The following is a 23463-nucleotide window of genomic DNA, read 5'->3' as shown; positions in this document are numbered from 1 at the left end:
CATGTACATCCTTTGTTCATGTTATATTTCCTTATTAGATTAAAACAGGATGTGATTTTTTCAATTTTTATTTTTTAAAAAAATATAGATCATGATTTTCAATAAGCCAGACCCTTCAGAAAGCACCATTGAGGTTTTTCATGATGTTGTGGATTGCACCTCTTGGGTACTCTCACCTGTGATTTTCATTAAAATCATTCGAGGATGGTAAGAATTTAAAATAATTTTTCCTCGTTGTTTCTCTGATTCTAAATTCAGTCACTTTATTCTGCTCAAACATGCTTTATTCCCTTTATCAGTGTACACTCAGTTTGGCACTATGCCTGTTTTATTACCTAGCTTGATTAAACTAGTTTACTTTAAATTTCTTCTGACACATGTTTTGAACTGTCCAAGCAGGTATAATTCTTGATCTACTGCACATTAAAACTTTATCGTTAACTATGCTCAAGTTTTCTTGCTTCCATGCTAAAGGTTTCACCTGTGATCCTAAATAGCTTCTACTTTTTAAAGTCTGGATGTTCTTATTTCTGATTACTGCTTTCTGGCTTAGATAAGGTCAAGTGCTAGATAGATTTTACTGAATGCTAAGCATCTCTTTTTAAGGATTTTGATCCATGACAATTGAAAACCTTTAACAGCTTTCATTTGTTGTTGCTGGGAGCACATGACTTAGCTTGTTGCAATAGTTCCACTGGATACTAGTCTGTTCCTGGGCAAAAGAAATACAATGGGGCCTCATTATCTGTGGGCTTGCCATCCACGGATTTAAGCAAACTCTATTGTCCCCAATAGCAGCACATGCACGTGGCTGCGCTAGCAGGTGCACACATGTCATGCCACCATTAAGTTCAGTATCTGCAGGGGGGGAGAGAGACCAGAATGGAGGTATCTGCCGGGTGGTGGTGGTCTGGAATGGATCGCCCATGGATACCAAGGTCCGACTATATATAGTTTAGGTCCAGGTTATCTGAAAGACTGTAGTCTCATATATGAGTCTCCTTGGATTTTAAGATCTGTGCAAAAGACCCACAGTTTGATACCACCACCCTCACCAGGTAGTCTATGATTCTATGATTCTACACCTGTGACAAGGCTGTCTTAGTGGCTGCTCCCAGGCTCTTAAGGAAACTAGACTGCCTTTCTTTGTTGTGTTCTTTGAACAAGTTAAGATTTTTAAATTATTATTTCACTAAGCCTTTGGCAATTGTGTACAGTATATAACAAAAAGGCTTTTGATAGTGTGCTGTATTTGTTGCATTCCTTGTCTTTTAATTGATATATTTTAAATTGCTTTTAAATTTTTTGATCTTAATTGTATTTTCACTTACATTTTTACTGATGTGTGTAAGCTGCTTAGAGCCTCAGTTCTGAGGAAAAGGCAGGATATCAGATGATGATGATGATGATGACGATGATGATGATGATGATAACAATTGTTATTGTAGTAGTTATTGTTCTTGGTGGTGTTGCTACTGCTTGATTATCAACTGATAATGAGTGGTGGGCAACTGTGGGAGAGTAGTGGGACTACATTAGCACCCAGGAAAGTTTGGAGGGCTACACCACCTGCCACACCTGTTCCTGCAAAATATATATACACACCTTTTCCCTCTAGAGAACAATGTTTTGAGCCTTTCCTGGACCATTTTATGCCCAGGAGTTTTTGTTTTGTTTTGTTTTTTTAACAACAGGTGAGCAGAAATCATTTCCTGTTTACTTCCTTCTTTCAGTAAAGCCCTCTCTTGGGCCTTCATTGTCCCAAGGTGGGACCAAAATGTGATGAAAATGCCTCCCGCATCCATAGAAGGCATTTGGGGGCAAAAATATTTCTGAAAATTTTAGCAAAACTTTTCGGTGACTCTTGGGGGCCCAAGGGACCTCCTAATAGGGTGGAAATCCCTCCCCTAGAAGGTTTCAGAGACACTTTGAAGCAGTTTGTTTTACTTCTGGGAGGGGGGCAAATAATGGTTCAGGGTGTGCATGCAGACTGTGGGCACCACTTTGCTCACCCTGTGATAAACTGTTCCCCATGATAAAATTCCTGCAGCTGCCAAAGCCCTGCTGAAGTGAAGCCACAGGCGTCCAGAATGAGACTAAAAAGGTTTAGGCATTTTGCTAAGAAAGCAAAAGAAGATTGATGTAATTTTAAATAAAAAAGGACATGATTTCGTTATCATTTTAAACTAGCTTTTTGTCAAATGCAGACACAAATTGGACTAGTACAAATATTTAGTAATAATAATAATAATAATAATAATAATAATACTTCGTAACCCACCATTTTAAAATACTATTTTGATTTTTTTTGTTCATGTACAGTTTTGAAGGAGATAGTCATGTTAGTGTGTTTCAGCTAAAAAGGAAAGGACAGGAAAAAAATCTGGCCACCCCTTTGGTAGATTTCCATCAGTGGATCTGGATGAAATCCACAAAAGTTCTAAGCTCATGTTAACCTAAATCAGTCGTAAAGGTCCTGCTAGATTTTTCATCCCCCTGCTGCAGCCTTCATTTTTATTACTGCATAAAATCAGTCATCTCTTTTCCAGGTGCTCATGGTAGTGTACAGTAATTTAGATGAAGGTGTCACAACAAACATACAGGAAAAATATGTGTACTTTTGATAGTAGCTATCTGGGAAACCTTTTTGATTTGATTTGATTTACTTCCTCTGTTTTGATCCCTCAAGAATGGGGGCAAAGCAGAATGCAACCAGGTACTTAATGTTCATCCGATAGTCTGGATGCCATTTTTGTTTCACAATGGAAATATTCTGCATTGGCTTTGTTTGGCTATCTGGTTGGATAGATTCATCTCATGCGAAACTCACAAAACTAGAATGAGTGTTGTTATGGTGCTTAAATTTGCAAATTAAACAAATGTTAATTGGAAGTTGTTGGCTGTGGCTTGGTTCTTTTTTTACACAATTGTAGAACATACTCACTTTCCTCTGTCCCATGTGCAGAAGTTTCACATTTAGTAATCCTACAACTGCCTCTCTTCAGAGCCCTAGCACGTATGTAGTCTATGCATGTTTTCCTGTGTCTGGAGAGGAGCATGGAATTTGCATGGGGAAGAGTGGCCAGGTGAGTTGTAGGGCATCTGGTGCAGTAGCACACCCAGCCAGGGGTGCAGTGGACTGTACATGTTAGCACATTGCCTCTAGGCAACCCCTCTGTGAACACAGAGTTCCATGTAGGTATACAGAAGACAACAAAGTGTGCCTATAATTAGTATATATCTAAAGTAATATAAAGATGAGGAGTATGTTTATCCAAGATGCAATTAACGCACTAATCAAAACTCTCTGCCTTCTTTCCTCTTGCTTCTTTTATCCCCCTTGTCAATTGTTTTTTCAGATTCTGCCTTGGCTTGTGATTCATTTCAGCTCTGTACTTCTGGTCTCTCTTTGAACTTTCCCTTTGCACATTCTCCTGTCTATCTAGTTTCTGACCCAGCTTTACATCTTGACTCCACTCTTTTGACCTGCTGTTTGGATTTGACTGATGCTGTGCACTTCCACCATCAGATTTCTCACCTGAATTGATGTCTGGCTTTATGGTATGGAAATAGTTGTGAACTTCTGTTTCCTTGTTCCTTTCTTGATTCCCATCTTTAGATGCTGATAATGCTCTCTGCCAAGTCTATATCTTCTCTTTTAGTCAGAGCTCTGTTACATTCTGGTCTTCAATAAATTAATTCAGGCCACTCAACAACCAACTGTGAAGAATTTGCATGGTACTTTGCAGATGAAATTGCTCATATCCATTCTGACCTGGATGCCATAGTTGATACAGTTCCGGAGGATGTAAACCTGGCCCCTGCTTGTGCATGAATAATGGATTCTTTTCAGTTTGTATAGCCGGATGATGTGGACTGTATCCCTGGAGAAGTGAGAACCATCCAAATGTCCACCATATCTTGCCCTTCTTGGCTCATTAGAAGGCTGAGTGGGTGAAGGCAGTAATCATTGCCTACTCACAAACAGGCAGGGTTTTGAGATTCCTAAAAAAAGGTAGTTGTAAGAACCCTGTTGAAAAAGCTTTCTGTGGATTTCTACATAATAGATACCGTAACTATTAGCCAGTGTCTAACATTCCATGTTTGGGCAAGTTAACAGAGCATGTGCCTCCGAGCTCCAGAGGTTCCTGCATGAAACAGATTACCTTGATCTATTTAATTCTGGTTTCAGTTCTTTTTATGGGACAGAGATGGCTTTGGTCACCTTGATGTATGACCCGTGCTATACAGGAGGGATGAGTGTCTGGCATCAGTAAAGGATTGGATGAGGGCAAACAAACTGAAGCTAGACAGGGCTGTTCCTGATCAGTCAAAAAGCACATTGGGCAATAGGAATACAGCCTGTGCTGGATGGATGGTGCTAGACTTCCCCTGAAAATGTAAGTTTGCAGTTTGGGTAAACTCTTGGAGGACACTTAGGGTATCTTGAATCTGGAGGCACAGGTTTCTGCAGTGACCATGAGTGCTTTAGCACACTCACAGCTAGTATGCCAACTGTGGCCCATCCTGGAGATGCCTGATCTGGCCATGATGGTATATCCTTTTGTATCCTCCCATTTGGATTAATGCAGTATACTTGGAGTTGCCTTTGAAAAGTGTTTGGAAACTTCATTGGTACAAAGAAGTGAGGTCAGAATTTAAGAGGTGCTGGTTACAGGAATCATACAACTGCCCTGCTCCAGCAGCTCAATTCGTCTTCTCCTGGGCACAATACAAAATGCTGGTTTTGATCTATAAAGCCCTATATGGCTTATCTTGAGGCTATATGATAGACTATCTCTCCCATACACACACCCAGAGATCAGGAGAAGAGGCTATGGTTGGTGAGAACGTGTTTTCTCACCAACCATAGGTTTTCTTGGTGGCTAATCCAAGACTGGGGTTCCCACCCTAGGGAGATCAGAATAACCCCCTCCTTGCAGGCATTTAGAATTGGCCACCTTTCAGAAAAAGTGTTTTGTTTTTAAGCTTTTAAAGTACATGTTTGAAATACAGTGCTTGTTTTTTTGTATTTTTAAAATTATATTGTATTCATTTTAATTTGTAAGCTATTTTGAGTCCCAATATTGGGGAAAAGGGAGGAATGATGATGATGATGATCTGATTGAGTTAATGACTGGCCTTCTAAGTGTCAGGGCAAGTAAAAAAGTTAGTATCGCTATATTGGAAAAACTAGAGTAGGCCACACCAGGCATGTTGGTGCATGAAGTCATGTAACAGTAGACAATTTATTCTTCTCTCCCAGAGTTTATTTCAAAATTGTATCCCAATTAGTCATGTAATTTCACAGTAATGTAAAAGTATGGTTTCTTTTACTTCATAGCAGAGCAGTCTTTTACGACAGCTACCCTAACATTTGAAAATGGGTCCATGTTAACTATACATTTTTAATTTTTTTAAAAAACAGCAGGAACATTTCAAGCTCAAATAGGTTACTGTTTATCACATAGCAGGAATTGCATATGACATACCTACTTCACAGAATTTTGTAGGGTTGTGGCCTCCTGCATAATTAATTTTTATTTATTTACTTAATTTATAACCTGCTTTTCTGCCAACACGGGATCCAAAGCAACATTTATTCTTCTCTTTGGTTAAAGCTTTCATATTGTGAGCATTCCATAATCAGTTGTTTTAAAATAGCGATCTGCATACCTTCATTTTATTCCACTAAGCTTTTCCCTTAATACCCATAACCTTACATAGGACATGACCAAAAAAAAACAAAAAACAAAAAAAGCCCAGAACCCAACATTTCCACTTTGAACTGCCTGACAATCCAGAGGAATGCCTCTCCCTATATATGCCGCCTACCCAAGAAATTAAGTCTGCTAGAGGGGCCTTCTCTGTACCCTTTCAGTCAGAGACTAGACTGTGATGAGGACATAGGAGAGAGCCTTTTCAGTTGTGGTTTTTGAATGCACTCCCTTTGGAGGCCAGTTGGGATCAGGTAAAAATGTGGCTGTTAAAGTTTTGGGGGATTAACTGATTTACTTCTAAATGTCCAGGCACATGTTTTTAAACTATTTTGACAGTTAAGTATTGTTTTAAGTTGTTGAATTGTTTAATGTATTTAAGTCTATTTAAATTATTTTTATTGTTTTGATATGTTTAAATCGATTTTACCTGTACATTGCTGTGACATCTCATGACATAGGTCTGGAAGTAAATAAATAAAGTGCTTCATTTTCTTTCCTATAAAATGTTGCACAACTATTCATATAAAATCTTTATAAGAATTTATTTAGCTAAAAACCAAAGTCAGCCCATGTAATTTATGGTTGCTATATACAATAATTGTGTTCTATTTTAATTATATACAATAATTGTGTATAATAATTGTGTACTAGTTGTTTATTTTTTTCAGAAGATTAATAGGCATTTTTAAATGCAAGTAGTTTAATCTTACTGCCCATGCTTCATTTTATAGTTGGATTCTGTATGAGAAACCAAACTTTGAAGGGCTTTCTATTCCTCTCGAGGAAGGAGAACTGGAACTCACATACCTTTGGGGTGAGGAACTATCTGACAACAAAGATAGATGCAAAACTCATGAACCTGCAGTGATTGGTTCAATCAGGCATGTAATAAAGGCAAGTACTGTACCATACTGTACCTTGTACTTTGTATTAATTTATATGACTTGCAGTACCATAGTAACATTTACTCTGGTTTTTAAAAGTGCTACTGAATTATTAATGAATCCAGAGCATACATAACAATATAGCATATTCTCTAAATTTACTGTTGTGTTATGTTGGTACTTTTCTTTTTCAAGATGTTGTGAAGTTTTAGTTAATCTACTATCATCACAAATAATTCATTGTGTATTATTTGGGTTGATCAGATACATAATACATAATTCTATCATACTTGAACTTCTTCTCAAGCTCTACGTGTAGCATTCATCCAAACTGGCAGCTGAAAGCATAAACTTGGACTTTCACTGTGCATCCGAATTCATATTTGAACAAGGATGCTGTCTGTATCCACTGCATTCTTTTGAATAACATGTAGGTTCTTCTGTATATTTGGATGTGTACCTACTCCCTCATAAAGCTAGTTGCACATTCAAGTTTGTTTATTTTTTTAAAAACTCTAAGCCATCTATGACCCACAGAATAGATTCCACAATAGTTACGAAGATAAGACAGCTCATGAACATAGAATTCAGTAAAACATCAATAAAAATGAGAAGGGTAAAAACAACTCATTAACCAGGTGAAGCCGTACCACAATGTTAATAGCTGTGCTCCACCCTCCCATCTCAATAATCCATCCCATTGTCCTGCCACATACTTTTCAGATAGCTAGTGTTGAGTATATACAGCCAGGGCAGACAGAGAAGGATGAGATTAAAGGCTGAAACAGATTACTCTAAAGGGGTGTCATGACACCGCCCCTCTGATCACTGGATCGGAGCCGTGACATCCACACACCACGGCTCTAATCTGGATTTTTTCCGGCACAAAAAGGAGTGGTAAAGTGCCACTCCTTTTTATTCCGGAAAAACGGAGCCATTTACACCACTGCCATGGCTTTTCGATGCTCCTGCGGCATACGGCATCTAAATGCCGTATCACCAAAGTGCCGAAAAGCTGCCCCATGCAGGCAGCAGAGTGGTGTAACTCTGTCTTCAGGGTGTGCAGCATGCATACGCCACACCCCACGCCGCCAAGAAGCCAGCATATTGTGCCAGTCTACATTGGCCCTGAGTTCAACAAATCATAAGACTCACTCCAAAATGTAATGAATTCAAAGTCTACAAAATGCGGAATTCAATAAAGAGCAAAGTACAATAACCATAGGATTAGGCAAATAAATATAGAATAATACCTTGTTTATCTTGATCAGAATAAGAAAGTTGTAAAGAATTTCAAACCTATATTGAATGCTTAAAATATTTTTAAATATCAGCCAGTTTACAGTTACATCTCCAGCTAAATTACAAGAGGAACACCTTTGTCCACCCTTTAATCAGAACTTAGAATCAAATTTATGTATTTTCAATTTGGAAAAAAATATTGTTACTAAAACCATAGTTTTGGGGGGCATAAGAGCACAACGTGGTGTAGTGGTTTGAGCACTGGACTAGGACTCTGGTATCCAGGGTCTGAATCACCATCTGCCCATGGAAACCCACTGGATGACCTTGGGCAAATCACACAGACAGCCTTAAAGGAAGGCAGTGGCAGCCACCCTCTGAACAAATCTTACCAAGGAAAACTCATGATAGAGTCGTCTTAGGGTCTCTATACATTAAAAACAACTTGAAGGCACAGGACAACAAAGAGCTGCTGTTAAGGACAAACATATACTCAGTGACAATATACAGTATAAGGTTGAAAACCAAATAATCTCACTCAAATATTGTTACTGTAACAAGGTGGGCAATCTCAGTTGGCCTGGGGCCAATTTTCTGCCCCTGAGACCCTCCAGGAACAACTTAGACTATTAAAATCCCCAAATGTGGACAAAATGAAAATGAAAAATTGTTTGGTGTTTTACAGTGCATGAAGACCTGTGACCTGTTGAACAAATAAATCATTGCTCCTGCAGGCTTTCAAGACATGGCAATTTACCCCTTTTTGCAAAAAAAAATTGAATGGGGTCAGGGCCTTGAAAAACATCTGTGCTTTCCCACTTCTGCTTTACACATTTTAAATTAAATGTTATTTTTTTGCCAGGATTATAGATTATGCCGAATTGACATGTTTACAGAACCAGACGGTTTAGGTGTTGTGAGTTCATATTTTGATGACACAGAAGAAACACGATTTGGTTCTGCTCAGAAGACTTGTTCAATCCAAGTGCATTGGGGCATGTAAGTACATGGATATGCAAGGATATTGTTTTTTAAAAAAACATATTTGCACATTTTCTTAAGAGGTAAGATTTATGCATGACATTACACTGCCTTTTTCTTCAGACTTTTAATGAATGATGATCATTTAAGATATCGTTAATTGAGAAACCCTTTATGTATGAAATATGTTATAAACAGTAATGTATTTTGTATGTCCTAGTTAGTAGAGATGTTCTTATTAAAGACAGATACACATCTAACTAATCCAATGATTGTTGTTGGTAATAATTATATGCACAGAATCTAGAATGGAAGGGATGCTTAAGTCCCCCCCCCCCAAAAAAAAGATTAGGCTGAATGGGATTCACCCCTCTCCCCAGTGATCAGGTAAAATTGGATCACCAAATCAAGACTCCAATATTGAGGCCCCTCAGAGATCATTTGGAAGTACACAAAACAAGTGTTACTTCACTATTGCTTTCATGATATTGAAATTATTACCAGCTTTAGTTGGATTATTATTGTTTTAATGCAATGTATTCTATGTTTTTATTATTTTACCTGCAAGTAGTCAAAATTAAAAACAGCCTACTGCCGTTGTGGATCCCCTATATCCCCAAATACACCACTGGAAACAAGTGCAGTTCAACATGTTTTGGCAAACAGTTCTGGGTGTCCTGGCTATGTGCTTTCAAATTATTTTGTAGTTTTGTTTATAGAAAAATGGGAAATATTGCACTTTTATAATTATATAATTCAAATAAATTATGGGTAGATACCTCATTGTTGTAATAGACTCATACAGCCAGCCCTCCATATCCACAGATTCTGCATCCACAGCTTGAAAATATTCCGCCCAAATTCCAATAAGCAAACTTTGATTTTATATAAGGACACCAGCTTACAATGTCATTGTAGGGAATGAACTGGACCTTCCATGGATTTTGGTATCCCTGAAGGGGTGTCCTACAACCAAAGTTCAGAGGCTACTGAGGCCCCACTATACAGAGATACTGATACTCATATATAAATTGATTAAATATGATAAATGCATTTTGAAGTGAGCATTTCATAAAATTGATTGATTGACTGATTGGAGGCAGGTGAATTATAAGAGGACAAAAGGGGAAATGTAAAGCTTAGAAGAAAGAACTGAGGTGTTTAATCTAGCGATCTGCACTGACTATATCACTTTAGACACTCATTTTATAGTTCAGAGGACAACTTGGCTGTGTTGATTAATTCAGAAGCCATTCACATTCACTGTGATTGTAATCCAAATTTTTGCCTCTTTATGATCTAATTGCAGATAGATAGATAGATAGATATCTCTGTCAAAATTGGATGAAATTTACAAGCAGAGCAGTCATGTATGTGGCATGTACGCCTGACAAATCTCAGGCAATAGGCAGAAGGATTTTTGTGCTATACGTCTTTAAGGGGAAGTACAGTGGGCCCTTCCAGATCCCCCTACGTAAGGGGAATTCTGTGTATGCTCGAGCCCCATTCAGAAGAATGGTGCTCATGCCTGTGGCATGGCACGAGAGAAACCTTGGTGTACTAGAGGTAGAAATAACATGGAAAGAATAGAGAGTGGTTCCTACACCACAAAAAGAAGAGCAGTTCAACATGTTGGAGCACACTTTATTCAAAGTTAACATTATGCCCATGTGAAATGATACAACCAGGACAGCTAAGTCTTGCATAAGTAAACATGAATGTTTTGAAGCTTCTACAGACCATTTAAACATGCACCCAGGGACGACTTTCAGCCTCCTTTTTTCTTACGATTTTCATTTTGGTGGCAAAACTAACAGATTTAAACTATTTTAGTATGCTGGGAGGAGGGTTGTGTGCTCTCCCCTTTTCTCTCTATTTTGCAGTTCACCGCTACTATTCACTTTTCCTGTCATAGGCATAGTAGGATGGGCTAGAGGAAGAATCTTATTCTTTCCCAACTTTACTGCATTGTTCAATACAAACATTTTGCTGCAACCTGGCACCAAAAATCTTTTCTTCTCCAGCCCCCACTTCACCATTCTCCCAGTGCTGAAACTGCTAAAAAGTATCCACCTTGGCAGTGGATGAGGTAGAAAAGAGGGCTGGGCTGGTATAAAAAGACCTTGTTAAAGGGAACTTCATCATTAGAGGCATTGCTAACTGAGGTACTTACATTCTCTCCCCCCCCCATTTTATTTTGATCTGTTATGGACATAACATATAGCAAAGAGATGGCCATAGTATTTTTTGTTGTTCAAATTTGGAGTGCAAAAGTGTTTCCCTTTCCCATCTTCATTCCGACCTGAATTTTGACCCTGGCCTGTATCATAGAGTTTTTCATAAGCAAAAAATATCCAAAGTTGCAGAAAAACAGGTTTAGTGACTAAGGGAGTAATGAATGTACATGGTTGTAAGCCTTTTTCTTAACTGCCACCAAAGTCACTGAAAGTAAAAAAAAAAAAAGATGCAGGTGGATAATTGGTATCTAAAATACAATGGTAAACTTAGAATGTTTTCCCAATGTTTTCCTAGGAGCACCCATTGCAACACATACTGAGATCTCACAATCTCCACCAAACCTCTTTTAATATTCTTGCTCTCAGGAGACAGGACTAGCAAAAAGTACCAAGTGTGCATTATCAGCCCTGGTTAGTACTTGGATGGGAGATCACCAACAAATACCAGGTGCCGTAGGCTATATTTCAGAGGAAGGAACTGTCAAAACCATCTTTGAGGATTCCTTGCCTAAGAAAACCTTCTGAAACCCATGCCATAAGTCAACAGGCAGCTTGAAGGTGCATGCGTGCACACACACACATTACATATAAACACAGGCATGGATTAGCCCCATTATATATTTCTTCAACATCCCTCCCCAAAATCACTGGGATTGAAGAACCTTAGTAAACCTGTTTATTCTTATTGAAAGCTAAAGCTGCCAGCCACCAAACTCAGAACTCTCCCCTCCTTCTCATTTCTTACAATCATGATGTTTTCGTTATATGCATATTGTGAAGAAAAGCACATCAATTTTTAGAGACACACTGTCTGTTTCTCTCTGTATTGAATTGTCAGCCCCGAATCTTCAGAAACATACAGACTCTGATCCATCCTATTCTAGAGGATGATTAACACAGTCCTGCTTTGTTCAGGCATTTCCCAAATCAACCTGCTTTGGTTCTGAATTTTGCTAAATCCAAAGCATGGTTACTTATACATGTATTTTGTTGTAGACAGGAAATATTTAGTGGTAATTGCTGAACAAACAGAATGAAAAATACTGTGTTATTCCACCATGAGCAGTTTAAAAATATATATAAATATGTTTAATTTGACTGGAGCTGATCTTGCAAAAACCACTCCATTGAGCACATTCTCCAAGATTTTAGGAATAGTTGTTATGTATCACTAGTAGCTTCTGAAATGGTTTTGCAGAGAGACAGTGAATAAGGCCCTTGCTTTTGCTGCTCAGGTCTTTCACCTGACAAAATATGCTGTTCCAATTCAATACATCAATGTATTTGCAATCTTAGCTTTTTTACTTTCATCTTTCTCCAGAGTTCACTCATGAAAATGACAAGTGTATTTCTAGTAGGTGTGGATGTGAGTGCTGTGGACATGCCTTGACAAGTGCTTACCTCCATGTCATTACAGCAGCTAGGCAGATTAATCCGGCACTTTAAAATATCTGCTTTTTTTTAATGGTGGGAGAAATATGATCACAATGTTCATGGGTACTCAGAGAGTGCCACATTAACCTTTACAATAACCCTTCATGTTAAACCAGTATTATATCCTCTGCATAATCTTCATATTGGAGAGACTAAAATTAAGTGGTTTGCAGGTGTGAAAATTAAATATATTTACTGCCACAGTCATTTATTGTGATGGTTGTTGTTAATTTAAATAGCCATAGCAAGAAAGATATTTAGATCGCAATTGAGATTGCTGTTTCTATTATTATCTTACAGTACATTTGGCCATTTTTATTATCTGTGGCTGTAGATCTGACCTGAGAGCCAATATGATGTAGTCATAGTTTTTTGTTTAGAGCTATGTGCAAGAGCCTCCCGTGATAGGTCCCGCCTTCTGGTCATCATAGTCAAAAATGACCTGGAGGCACACAGCAATAGATCTGATGTGTTCTTATAAACAAAGGAGAAAATTTAAATGAAAACATTTCAGTTGCTGGAATCCAGTATATGATATATATTTTTCTTGCATGGTAGAGTGACAAACTAGAATGCTGAACTTGGGGAGTTGAGTTTGTTATGTTTATACAACTTCTTTTAGTTGTTTTATCTTAATGGAGTCTGCAATACTGGTTCCATTAACTCAGTCTGATTTTGAAACTGAGATACTGAATCAGAGGTCTTTGTGGCACACAGTATTACTCATCCATCAACAGGTCTGAAACAGAAATATGAAAGAAAAGGGTAGTGGCAGTGATGATGATGATTATCATCACCATCCCACCTTTCTTCCTGTTTGGGAGTCAAAGCACCTTGCAACAAATTAAAAAACAAACACATAGTTAAAATAAGCAGGCGACAGCCATTTTATGAAATACTGCTTATGAACTTTGCGTGAAATGACGGTAAGCAGACGGGAAAACTTTATCTCTTTATGTGGGCAAAATCTGACCGAGCACTAACAAAAAGAAAAGCCTCCTGGTGTAATATTCCAAGGAGCAAACCCTGATTTTGCCATTTTATATAAAGGAGACCATTTTACTATGTCTTTGTATATAATGGGATTTGATCATCCATGGATTTTGGTATCCACTGGGGGTCCTGGAATCAAACCTCAGCAGATACAAAGGACCCATTGTAATGCTGAATTGTTGTTTGTGCTCTTGCATACACAGTGATTACCACAGGAACAAATGAACTTCTGCCTGTGCCATAAGGCCCTGGATAATTCACTGCACAAACCACACATTTTAGTAACACAGTCAGTTGTGCAAGTGGTATGATATGTTCTCATTTGTGTGTGTACACACACACGTACTTGCAAGTAGGTCCAATTGAATTCCATGGAAATTGTTCCTGAAAATTTATGTAGGATGGTGAAATCCTAGTTTTTAAAAATGTTTATGTATTACTCCTTTATTCTGCTTTTTTTTGGCAACATCAGAATGGCTTTAACAGGACTTCCTTGGGTTCCTTTCAGCATCATTTTGAGCAGACTTTCACTGATGCATTGATTAGGACATTCTTCTCCTCCACACCTTTGAGCTATGATCTCCTCCCAAGTCTGTTCAAGAGGGTTTTTCAACCTTCCAGAGCAGATTTCAGGTGTGCATGGCAGGGAGGGAAAATCTATTCTGTAAATGGTATCCATTCTGTCAGCAGAAAGTCATCATTGGGTTTCAACCCTTGTCATTTCTCATCTGGGCACTGAACAGAATGAGGCCTTCTTTGGATTTTCTTGAATTTGAAGGAACTCTATTTCAAATTTCTGTTTTCTCTTTATAGATGGCTACTTTATGAAGAACCTGGTTTCTTGGGAATTCCTTTAATGTTGGAACCTGGAGAATATCCTAATCTATCATTTTGGGAAAAGAAGGAAGCATATATTAGGTCCTTGAGGCCCTTAAAAATGGTGAGATAATGATATATGAAATGTATGTACTGAAAACTGTGATTATGTAGCACAGTTTCACAGTATACTGTAAAATCTTTTAGAATTCAAATAGCTAAAGACAGTTTCAAGACGCTTAATTTTCCCCCCTAAAATAGTTGAATTTCAAAGAATTTCTTCTATTGGATGAAAATAACCTTTGGCTGCAATATGTTTTAGTTTCCATTTTGACTCTTACTAATTGTAACTGTTTTTATGAAATTCTAGTCTTACTGAATAAAGGAGTATTTCTGTTTTTATTCAATAGTTTCTTATTTTAACTGAGAATTTAGGAAGTAAAGAGTACTCTTGAGTTATGTTATCAACTTCTTTTGCAAAATTAAAATTAAATAATTTACCACTGATTTTTTTAATTGTTCCATTTCTGTAGGGTGGACGTAAAGTTGAATGTCCTGAAAGCCCAAAGGTAAGATATTTCAATATTTACATTTTCTATTTAGTTAATAAGAGATAGGATAAATATACATCCCCAAATCAGTTCATGGTAGTGTTTATGTGAACACTGCTGCCTATTATATGAACAACTATTAATTTTCACAGTGCTTATTGCTGACAACATATATTAAGTCATTTACCCTTAATATTTATATCCTGCCAAATATGTCTCCATAGAGTCTCCCAAATGGCAGTTTTGTTTTTTGAAACATTTGCTATCTATACATTTTCTATAAATACAAAATAGATTTTGCAATTTTATCTATAGAATATATATTGTAACATAGCAGACCCTGAATACCAAAGGGTCGCTTAATAGAATTTATACTTCTGTTTTCAGTTCAGTGAGGGGAAAAGCTTAGGAAACTTGACTATTCAGATTTGCTACAGAGAGAGAACATGTGTTGTGTTGTAAATTATGATGAATTATGTTATGGATTACTGTATATACTCGGCTATAATTCAATCTCATGTATAAATTGAGGGCAGGTTTTGGGGCCAAAATTATGGATTTTGATATGACCTGTGGATAAGGTGCATGTAACAGAGGAAAACAATGCCAAAGAACTTACAAAATTCGAGCAGGCATAACTGTTTGTGCTCCCAATAAAGGCTGGATGGATTGGGAGGGGGGGCAGTGCGCCATTGATTCCAGGACATATTACACGCTTGCCTTTCACCAGGAGATGGTTCTTTTTATAATAAGAGTTAAAGTACAGTATGTCCCATGGATAAGTCAATTCCGTTTTTTTTTTAGGGGGGGGCGGGTTCCCCTTTTTGACTATTAATTTCTACGATTTATTACATGAGTATTCAGTATGTAACAAATTATGCAGTCATAGTGCATTTTTGTTAATTTGTGAAAAGGTAAGCCCTGTAGTATAATCTAATTGAATATATTTAAATATATTTCAGATCAAAGACACTTTTTAAGTTCAGTCTAAGAAAGGTATTAGTTGTTGCTTTGCTTCAAGTAATGCCTTTTACAGTTCTTGAAGGTAGACTAGTTAAGATACTTTCTCAAGTGTACCTTTTCAGCCATATGATATATACAAATGGATCATATGATATTGAGCTCCTTCTCCATTATTTGTTTAATGGTTAAGTCAAGATCTTTGAAAAGAATATGTTATTTTAAAAAATGGAATTAATTACTCAGTTTGCCAGAAGATAGGTTTTTCTCAAAATGTAAGAACACTTACTACAGTACTTTTTTTTAGTGGCAGTAGCAGTTATGTGCCAGATTCTGTATTCTGTCAGGCAAAAGTAAAATATTAAATTGGAAAGATTTGACTATTTGTCATTCCAATTTTATTCTTTAGATTTTATCCTAGTTTTTTCTAATAATCATGTCCATATAAACTGTAAGCCATTATTAGGAGATTTTGGCGGGTTACAGATGGGCAGGGGAAGACGTCTTGAAGGTGTATTCTGCTGAATACGGAGCCTCCAGACCGCCTGCCCCGGGGGCGTGGCTAAGGTGGATGGGGCTTCCACACGGGGGCAGTGAAGACTCCTCACCTGGAGCCGTTTCTGACCCATAGCTTCCATACCGCCACCTCGCAGGACGCTGCAAAGAGAGAGGCAGCTTCCGCATGGGCGGCCAAAAACGCGGGTTTTTTTTTATTTTGCCGGCTGGCGGATGCGCAGCTGCGCAGCTGCAGCGGTCAGCACCGGCAGCAGAAAGCATATGTGCACATTTAAAGCGCCCAGGCCCCTTTAAACTGTTCCCCCCTGCCCTACCCAAGAACAATGGTGGTCTCCTGCCAGCTGGTGATCAGCTGGTGTTGGCATCCTTGTCCGCTTGCACGTTCCTAGTGTCACCAGCATCATGGATGCCTCCTCTCCTTTGGTCCCCGTGCTCTTGCTGAATCTGCAATGCACAGCCACAGTTGTTGCCGCTGCCACCGCTGTCCCCCTGCCATCCCCCATCACCTCCTTTGTACATATGTAAATATTTAAAGTTTTAGCGTTTTTTTATTGTTAGGTGAAAATGGCACAGGAATGTGTGTAGGGGTTCACTTTAAATTCCAAACTTTCCAAAATTCTAGCAGCGCATGCGTACATGTTGCTCTAGGGTTAGGGTTACGAGCATTAAAATAGAGTGCAGCTGTGCTGCAGCTTCCACATCTGCATGGTATCTGACGCTCTAATTAGAGCCTCGGTGCAAACTGCGCATGTTCCAGGACCCCGACTCATTATGCGACGCAGCAGACACGGAGCTTTTAAATGGGCAACTTAAATTAGCGGCATAACAATTCTGGCGTACCGGTGCAGCAGCTTATAGACGGAGATGCGCAGTTGCGCAGTATATAGAAAAGAAGCGGGGAAAAGCGGCACCTTTTTAATGCTGCTTCTTCCCGCTTGGGGCATGCGGGCGGCGTGTTCATGACGGCATTCAGGTAAGGGCCGTCTGAAGGCTACACCTTCATGACGTCATGAACACACCCCTTTTTGCCCGTCTGTAACCCGCCCCAGTCTTTAGGCTAAATGTGGCAATCTTGGATTTATCTATATTTTAAACTTGTGTTTAATATGTTCAGTTTCATTTCTGTAACGCAATTGTCAGGTTTTTTTCCCCATTATATTTTGACAATGAAGTCTCAGGATCCAATATAGCCCAATCCTACTTCTGCCAAAGTATTGGAAATTTGTCTTCTGCCTCCCACAGTCTTCTTCACTCTCAAGCTCAGCTGCTTTCACAGCCTTTCTGTGAGATCTTATCTTACAGGTCTTCCAAAGGGACCTCTTGGAGAAAACATAGTATTATAATTTTACCATTACATCCCTGTTTTTCTAAAGGTAATCATTTATGAGAAGCCATTCTTTGAAGGAGATCACATAGAACTTGATTCAGAAATATTAGCTCTGGCTGAAGAAGGAAATCAAAAGGATGAATCAGCAGAGTTGGGGAAAGGACTGTTAACATCAATAGGATCAATCAAAGTGAAAAGAGGAGTGTAAGTATAAGGCATTAAAAATACCAATGATATTTCATCCAATAGCTATGCATGTGGTTTGTGAATCAGAAAGCTAGCCAGCTTGTCCATGTTCACAATATGATGGGTTATAATTTGTCAAAAGCCCCTTCAGCATATACAGACAATGCAAATGAAAAGGAGGAAAAATAATGGTTCCATCATATTCCATGGATTACAGATTAAAGCATAAAAGGTTAGATCCAGACTTAGACAGACCCATTGAAATCATTGAGACTTAAATTAGTCATTGTTCAAAGTCCCATTGGTTTCACTTGCTCTGCGAAGTAGACTTATTTTAGTTTAAGTATGATTTAGTTTTGATCCAATCCTTAATTACAGTATATGTTGTTATCCATTGATAATATATGTGCAAAATAAATGTTTGTTCAAAGATACTCATGTCCTCATTAATTTATTTGTGAATATTATGGAAGTAGATAGCAGGCTGTTGTGTTTCTGTTGTGTTGAAGTGCATTGCTGTCATCTGCATAATAACTCAGAAGTAAGTCCTACTAGAACCTTATAAGTTAGTATGAATGGAAAATAAATATGAATACCACATAGTGGGTTATGCTTATTGTTAAACATGATGCACAACTTTTTGAAAGTGTGGATGTCTTAGGAAAACTGTGTTTAGTTTGTTATTGCTGATGTAGGATGCAAATCACTTACTTGCACTGGATGGGAGTTCATGTCTGAGTAGGAATATGTAGTACTGTAGTGTGCCCACTATACTCTATACACTTACATTAGACACTTTCAATAAAATTAATTTGTTTTATATTTAACACCTATTCCATTGCAATTTAGGCTGTATTCCTTTTTCCTCATCTTAAATTTTATTTTATTTTGTTTGGAATAAGATTATTGGTTACATATTTTATCATTCAATTCCTTTTTGTTTTTGAGTTTTGAAAAAGTTTTTCTTACCATCCTTTAGATGGGTTGCATATGAGAAGTCTGAGTTTTCAGGACACCAATATTTACTGGAAGAAGGAGAATATCAGGAATGGATGGACTGGGGTGGTTATGATGAGCAGGTGCAGTCACTGCGGCCTGTTCTTGGGGTAAGTTTAAGAATTATGCAACACAAGTGCAGACCTAAAAAAGCATCTTGTGTGTGTTGAACTGGTATTTTCCTGTAGAAATTCTGTTGTCCCTTTTAGCAGGCCAGACCATTTAGTTCACTAACGCTGCTCAACCATAGTTCTCCTGGGGTTCAGGCAGGAATTGTGTGAAGCACTACTTGAAGATCTCTCATATTCATTCCCTGCTGGTTTGTCATCCCAGCACTGACCATGCCTGACACAGCTTACTTTTTAAAATGAAACAATGAAATATATTCAGAGTGGTGTGATAGTACTTACTTGCTCTATGAATTATATCAACTAAATTGATATACAGGGTCTTTAGAAGGTATTTCACCTAGGAAGCAAATTGGGATGTGAATGAAGCATGTCCCAACCCCTTATGATCACCTGACTTCTATAATCCTTTGAATTATAAAGGCAGTTTCCCAAGGGAGAGGTTAGAAGATTGACAGAGGTGGGATCCCTGCATCCATGCTGATTTTGCCAGTAGGAACTTTGGGGGGAGAGTAAGGCTTTTTTAAAAGCAATTCCTCCCCAGGGGTTTCTAACATATCTCAGTAGTGCCTCTCTTTAGCCCCCTCTCCAATTTTTGTGTCCATGACATCTATGTACAAGATGCCTAATTTATGTGTAGAATCATAGAGTTGGAAGAGACAACAAGGACCATCCAGTCCAACCCCCTGCCATGCAGAAACTCCCAATGAAAGCATCCCTGACAGATGGCCATCCAGCCTCTGCTTAAAGACCTCCAAGGAAGGAGACTCCACTACACACAAGGGAGTGTTTTCCACTGTTGAACAGCCCTTACTGTCAGGAAGTTCCTCCTAATGTTGAGGTGGAATCTCTTTTCCTGTAGTTTGCATCCATTGTTCCACGTTCTAATCTCTGGAGCAGCAGAAAACAAGCTTGCTCCCTCCTAATGTTCTTAGATTGAACTTTAGTCCCCTGACGATTTTCTTTTCTTTTGTTTTTTTCTTCCTACAGGGTTTTGCACAGCCTCACATGATCATGTACACTGAAAAAGAGTTTGGGACTAAAGGTTCCAATATCAACGTGTTAGGAATTATTTCCAATTTGAAGGATACTGGCTATGGGTTAAGGACACAATCGATCAATGTGCTAAGTGGAGTGTAAGTCAGAAGTTAAGCATCATCTTCAATTTTATGCTTCATTTTAGCATACTATACAGGGGTCTGAAGCACTAATCAATTACTTGGTCTGATTAGTTAATGGTTTACAATCGTGTTTCTTATCTCATCAGAATAATAACTGTCCTTTGTGGATATAAGTATACTGTTGTTGTTTTTTTGTTTTTGTTTTTTAATTGTGCTTGATCCTTGAGTGAATGTGTTATTTTTAATATGGTCATGAATAACAGAACAAATTAAATCATTATTATTATTACTATTATAGTTTATTTATATAGTGCTGTAGATTTACACAGAGCTGTACATACACATAATAAAATCGATAAAAATAGAACCTGCCAATGGCGTACATTCTACAAAATACATATAAAACAATAGGTAATAATACAAGATAGAATTAGATAAAATAAGCAGGCAACAATTAAAAACATCAATATCAAATATCAAATCAAGTATCAGATAAATAATCACACAATGCCTGGGAATGCTTTCCTGAACAGGATGGTCTTCATTCTTGATCCATAGCCCTAAACTTTACTTCTGTTCTTGTTTGTTGTTAAATGCCTTCAAGTCAACTTCGACTGTGACCCTATGAATGAGACATCTCCAAGTCACCCTGTCCTCTGCCTCTCTGTTCAGGTCCTGCAGGCTCAGACCTGTGGGTTCTCTGATTGAGTCTAACCATCTGGGGTGTTTCCTTTCTCTGTTACTACTGCCTTCCATCTTTCCTAGCATCATTATCTTTTCTAATCACTCATTTTTCCTCATGATGTGGCTAAGGTATGACAGCTTCAATTTAGTCATCTTGGTTTCCAGAGAGAGTTCAGGCCTGATCTGCTTTAGCACCCATTTGTTTGTCTTCTTGGCTGCCCCCAGTATTCTCAGTACTTTTCTCCAGCACCATATCTTTAATGAGTTTATTTTCTAATTACATTTTTATTGAGTTTTTAAAATAAAACACATAAAGTCTGTAGAACAGTGACAACAGCAACAGCAACTAACTACAAGAGTCAAGGGTATGTATTTGATGAATAGTTATTCTGCAGCAGAATAAAAAAAATAGTTCACAGCAAGAGCCAGAGAGTCTGGCTTGTCAAGGTATAGATTGTCTGTCCAAAGATCCATCTGTGAAGCAGGAGGTTGGATCCTGTGTGAGTGATGATTACCATAATCAATAAAGATCATCCAGTCTTCTTGAAATGTGTCAGTCCTTTTGCAGCCAATGCAAAACCTCGTCGTAGCAGACAGTTTCTTCATCAACCACATACCCCAAAATCTAGACCACCATTTCTCATTGGAGAGGTCACCTGACTTCCAACATTTGGTTACTTCTAATCTGGAATCAGTAATAGGAAAAATGATCAGTTTCCCATGTTTCAGGTTAGAATTACTTTTAACAAATATAGAAAGCAAAAGCAGAATTGGAAAGAAATTTACGGTTTGAATGAGTTTATTTTCTTCCTATTCACTTTTTTCACTATCCAGCTCTCACATACATACATAGTGATCAGGAATACAGTGGCTTGGATGATCCTCACTTTAGTGTTGAGAGTTATGTCTTTACATTTTATGATCTTGTCCAGTTCTTTCATAGCTGCTCTTCCCAATCATAATCTTCTGATTTCGTGACTGTAGTCTCTGTTCTGATTGATGTTGGAATCAAGGTATGGGAACTCTTTTACTTTTAATTTTCTCGTTGTCTAGGATGAATGCTTGTAGATCTTCCGTGGTCACTATTTTTGTTTTTGTTTTTTAATGATGAGCATTAAGCCAACTTTGGCACTTTCCTCCTTTAACTTCTTAAGTAATTGCTCCAGGTCTTTGTTTCTGCTAGCAGTATTGTGCCATCTGCTCCAGCAATGACATCATAGCTAATGCAAGTTAGTACTGCATGGAGAGAGGAAAAGGTAAACCTCCTTGTGTTAACCTTCACCAAGCAAACCCCAGGATGAGGCAGTTCAAAACAGAACAAGAGACAGGAACAAAACACAAACGGGAAACTAGAAGAACAGAACAAAAGGACAAGCAGAAATAGAGATGTGGTCAACAGTACAAAAGAACTCAGTAAGACAGGAGGACAAGCAGCATACACACTTAAAAATGAAAAGAATGTCTGAAGCTGTGCTACACTATGGAAAGAAGTCAGGGACATAGTCAAAGGGGAATACAGAAATATGATTCCAGTGTCCAAAAACAAGGAGAAGAACCAATGGATAACAGACAAAGCACTTCAAGCAGTTAAAGAAAGAGAAGCAAAAGGAAAGGGAAGCAGAGACATAATGAGAACCTTGAATGCTGCTATTCATCTATTAATGCATGAAGTTAAAGAGATCTGCTACAACAATCAAATCAGAGAAATAGAACCTGACAACAAAAAAGTAAGAACAAAAGACCTCTTCCACAAGATCCGAGAATTCAAAGAGAAATTCAAGAGAATTCAAAGGTGGAGATGCTCTAAGAAGAGGAATATAGTACATGACGACAATGACATAAAAATAAAAAAGATAGAAACATTTCATTGAAGAGCTATAAAATATGCGAAGGAATGTATGACACATGGGAAGAAGAAACCTAGAAAGATAAATCCCAAATTTTGGAAACTGAAGTGGAAGCTGCACTTAAAGTAACTGGAATGAACAAATCACCAAGAACAGATGAATAGAACTGCAATCCACTACCATGTCAGGATGCACAGGGAAGCCATTGAAATCCACAAACGTCTGGATAATTTTAACCGGAAAGAAGAAACCCTTAAAGTGAACAAAATTTGGCTACCAGTCCTGAGGAATAGCAAAATAAGGACTCAGCAAATGCAAATGGGAAACCACTCAGAATCAGGGGCTTTTCCAGCAGATAATGATCACCAATTAGCAGACATTAATTCTTTTGCATTAGCCTCCCAGCCCGGGGCCTGCCATCGGCACAGAACAATACACATGCAAATCACCTCTGAACTCCCAGGCTCACACAGTATATATAGACCCACTTTTTCCAGGCAAGCATTCTCTGAAGATGCCAGCCACAGATGCTGGTGAAACGTCAGGAAGAAAATCTTCTAGAACATGGCCACATAGCCCGAAAAACCCACAAAAGACCATGGATACCGGCCATGAAAGCTTCCCACAAAGACAGAGTCAAATTTAGTTTTAATTAAAATCTGCCAACAAATATGGAAAACAAAGCCTACAGACTGGGAGCAATCAATATATATTCTCCCACCCTTTTACTTCTATAGGATATTTAAAATCTTCATTTCTTGGTTTGGTTTGCCATAGGGTGGTATACAAATTATTATTATTATTATTATTATTATTATTATTATTATTATTATTATTATT

General features: G+C 38.1%; 1 protein-coding gene across 1 annotated transcript in view; it reads left to right on the top strand.

Moving 5' to 3' along the window:
• CRYBG1 (crystallin beta-gamma domain containing 1) overlaps nt 1-23463 on the top strand; it is a 148320-nt gene that overhangs the window by 102404 nt on the left and 22453 nt on the right. Inside the window, exons 7-14 of the mRNA XM_042453205.1 lie at nt 89-207; nt 6452-6614; nt 8709-8845; nt 14305-14431; nt 14841-14876; nt 17708-17865; nt 18827-18953; nt 19962-20107. Coding sequence (XP_042309139.1) covers nt 89-207; nt 6452-6614; nt 8709-8845; nt 14305-14431; nt 14841-14876; nt 17708-17865; nt 18827-18953; nt 19962-20107 — 1013 coding nt within the window. The remainder of the gene's footprint in view (nt 1-88; nt 208-6451; nt 6615-8708; nt 8846-14304; nt 14432-14840; nt 14877-17707; nt 17866-18826; nt 18954-19961; nt 20108-23463) is intronic.

Source organism: Sceloporus undulatus, chromosome 1, assembly GCF_019175285.1.
Source record: "Sceloporus undulatus isolate JIND9_A2432 ecotype Alabama chromosome 1, SceUnd_v1.1, whole genome shotgun sequence".
NCBI classification, from domain to species: domain Eukaryota; kingdom Metazoa; phylum Chordata; class Lepidosauria; order Squamata; family Phrynosomatidae; genus Sceloporus; species Sceloporus undulatus.
This window is presented reverse-complemented; position numbering and strand designations above follow the sequence as displayed.